Source organism: Nannobrachium achirus (assembly GCF_963921795.1).
Source record: "Nannobrachium achirus genome assembly, chromosome: 6".
In the NCBI taxonomy this organism is placed as follows: domain Eukaryota; kingdom Metazoa; phylum Chordata; class Actinopteri; order Myctophiformes; family Myctophidae; genus Nannobrachium; species Nannobrachium achirus.
In genome coordinates, this window is record NC_137815.1 from 36225243 (window position 1) to 36228825 (window position 3583).

Sequence of the window (3583 nt, forward strand, 5' to 3'; positions counted from 1 at the left end):
AATATCAAGGCAAATTTTCATTGCTGTGGGGCAGAAACCTTGTACATCCATCCTTCAACTATTATGTTTTTTCCATTAATGTATTCCCTACTTGGTCACATGAGCACATTGTAGCAAAAATAGCAGGTCTACAATCTCAAATGTCACATTGTGATTTGCTGACATCTGTTTGGCATACAAAAGGTTTCTGCCCGCCAATGAGGATAATGTTTTGTGTTAAGTGTGATCTAGAGGGGTTGTCATCACATCTAACTGTGGTCTTCAAGAGAGACACAGACCTTCCCAGTTAACACCTTCAGAGGGGCTTCTTCCCCATCCCCACATGCAATGTATGGAAAGACTCTCTCAGTGAACGTGTGTGTGAAGGTGTGTAGTTGTGCGTTAGAAGAATCAGGATCAGAGAAGGACAGCTCTCCTCTCTCATAGTCCAGATGGACTCTGATCCTCCAGGGTTTCTGGTTCACTGAGAGCTCCGTCTTTGACCCTGATGAGGAGACTGTTTTGCATTTACCAAGATCCATCTCTGACTCTGACCATGGGGAGGAGACTGCTGTGGAATTACTGAGATCCATCTTTGACTCACCTGGTGAGTAGACTGCTGTGAATTCACCATGATTAAGCTCTAGTCTCCAGTGTTTCCCCCTTTTCTCTTTTCTTTTTAAAGGCTCTTCTAACACACCCAGTTCCCAGGCTTCACTGTCTCCAACCTCAACATCCCAGCTGTGAGAGCCTGAGCTAAATCCCTCAGAAGCCAGGACAGGGATATAGTAGTTAGTCAAGTCACACCTCTCTGGGTTGTCAGGGACATTACATTGTGTCCAATTATCCCAGTACACACTGGTCAGATCGTCAGACACAATGAGTTCTGAATCAGCAGTGTTGGGATCCAGGATGATGGGCGTGTAGGAGACGATGTCCTTCATCTTGTCCCAGATGCTGAAGGTCAGGTTGCCCACGTGTTTGGCCACGTCTATGAGTGTTCCTTCTGGGAGCGGCGCTGGATCAGGCAGCCTGCACTGGACTCTTTCTACTATGGCCTTGTAGTATAGGGATGCAACAGTTAGTCAAACGTATCGATTATAAAAACATACAGTAATCATCATCCAAGGCAACTTTGAGTAACTATGAATCTGAGATATTACCGGTATTATACTGACATCACAATGATGACTCGACCAGCTCAGTGTTCTCTAACTGGGCCGGCCCGAGGCCCTGCCTGGCTTTACTAATTAAAATCCATTTTACGCGCTACTCGGCCCAAAAACATCAATATTAAATATGGGCATTCCCAGTTGATATTAAATATGGGCATTCCCAGTTGATGCATTCACACAAATACAATCCCTTTTATGCCCATATATGGAGATCCCTGATGTCATTAAGCCCACATCTGGGAATGCCCATATATGGACATATTGTGTCAGTCTCATGATAACCAGTCGTTGTCGCGAAGTGAGTTACACTTGCAAATGAATTCCTTCCTTGTTCCTTTTACTGTATGCCCATATATGGAGATCCCTGATGTCATCAATATTAACTCATCTAGTGCCGTTTGCGTGATGTCACGCAATAAGTACTAGAGTACTTACAGTGCCGAATGCGTGATGTCGCGCAAAAAGTAATAAATTACTGTAACGTTGAGTACATTACCGAGTAGAATGGCCGGATGTCCGGAGACGAAAATCCGCGCTGATTTGTCATCATCACGGCTCCACGAGCACACAATAGTCATCCCATAACATTGAGGTGGACGGGGGATCTCATCTTTAATGTCCATTATCTCAAAACTACACTTTAGAAGCGAAGATGGAGGCAGATGCTCGCTTATATAACACATGTATAAACGCTCTGATGCAATCCAGCATGGCACCACGTAAACAACGGTCGATTCCGGCGCACGACCCGATGACGTCAGACCGGAAGTGATCACGCTGTGGCACTTCTGGCCTTCAAAATAAGAGAGTGCAAGCGGATGGAGCCTGCGTGAGGCACTCTGGACATCATTGCGACCGAAAATCGCGGGCACAAAATGAGTTAAGCCCATATCTGGGAATGCTCATATATGGAAATATTGTGTCAGTCGGTTGTTTTTAATAAATTATAATTAAATTAAATAATCAATTAAATTATAATTAAATTAAATAATCAATTAATAATCCATCCATATTTTATTCGTCAATACAGGTGAAAACCTTCAAATAATTTACTTCTTGATTAAAACGTTGATAGAATAATTGCTATTACTAACAAATTAATCGACAGTTGCAGATCTACCTTGTAGTTGTGCATGAATGAGACGTTGTCTGCTTCGACGTCTTTGATGGTGTTGGAAAGGGTTGTCATCTCTCTGTTCAGCCTCTCAATCATCTCCATCATCATCCGACTCTTCTGCTTCTCTTCTTCCCTCACTGCAGAGATCCTGGCCTCCTCTTCCTGATGTAAGAACTGCCGAAGCTTCTTGAACTGTTTTTTTATCTGCATCTCTGTGTGCTTGGCCTGCTCCTTAATGAGTTTTGCTGCAAGATCATACTTGTATTCTTTCACCTCCTCCCATTCCTCCATTTTGTCCTTTAAGGGCTTCAATGACTTCAGTAGTTCCTCTCTGAGACACTGTGCAACTTCATCAATGGGTTTGAACTTGTGTCCAGCATGCTTTTCTGAATCTCGACACACCAGACAAGCCAACTGTTCATCCTCCACGCAGAAGAGACAAAGTTTCTCTCCATGCAGAGTGCAGAGAGGAGGTCTGTGACTTCTCTCTTCAAGGAAGGTCTCACACAGGTTCTTCAACGCCAAGTTGACAGGAGGTTCATCATGTGAGGATCTAGTGTTGCAAACAGGACATTCCTTTGTAGGCTTAGCCGTCCACCATCGCTGCAGACAGGCTTTGCAGACACTGTGGCTACATGAGAGGAAAACAGGACGTTGAAAAATGTCACGGCACACAGGACAGGTGAGCTCCTGTTCCAGCCGAGTAGAATGGGAGGCCATCTTGTCTGCTCGCTCCTCTGAAATGCTCTCTGAGGTTGACTGGGCTGTGAGTCACTGCCGTGATTCAACTTTATAGAAGTCCTAGTAGAGGAAAAAGTGATTGCATTATCAGTAGTGGGTCATGGCTATGTTCCCTCGACCCTATGTTCCCTCAACAGTGACGCAATTATATTAGGCTGGGTCTATATAGAGTGAAACAACTTTAGTTGTTTGAGACTTTGTTGGAGCCAAGTTGTACATTGAGTTAGCTGTTAATGAATACTAAAGATTAAAATATAAAAAAATGTAAAGTTAATATTCAAATGAACGGGCTGTCAGTTGGAATTGCAAATTTGATGCAGATAGCATTATATAGTGTATAAGTTGCTTGCGGCTAAGAAGACCCATTACTGAACAAACACTGTCAGAGGAGGTAGATGTTTAAGATAGACCATTTAACATGGGCATCATTGACATTGCCATGCTGGCTTGTGGTGCACATTTTTGTCAAAATTACATTTGCCACTTACTGACATGCAAAATAAGACAATAATATTACCAGAAACACATAAGAGATAGCCCTGAATGACCATGACAGGTCTAGACTTTAACA

At 43.3% G+C, this 3583-nt stretch overlaps 1 protein-coding gene across 1 annotated transcript; it reads right to left on the reverse strand.

The window, feature by feature from the left end:
- Nucleotides 1-248: 248 nt before the first annotated feature.
- LOC308287061 (nuclear factor 7, ovary-like) lies at nt 249-2991 on the reverse strand (the record flags this gene model as incomplete). The annotated part of the gene is made up of 3 exons (XM_080728182.1): nt 249-529; nt 680-923; nt 2275-2991. 3 exons carry the CDS (start codon nt 2989-2991, stop codon nt 249-251), a joined length of 1242 nt encoding a protein of 413 aa, XP_080584308.1.
- Between the last annotated feature and the right edge of the window lie 592 nt (nt 2992-3583).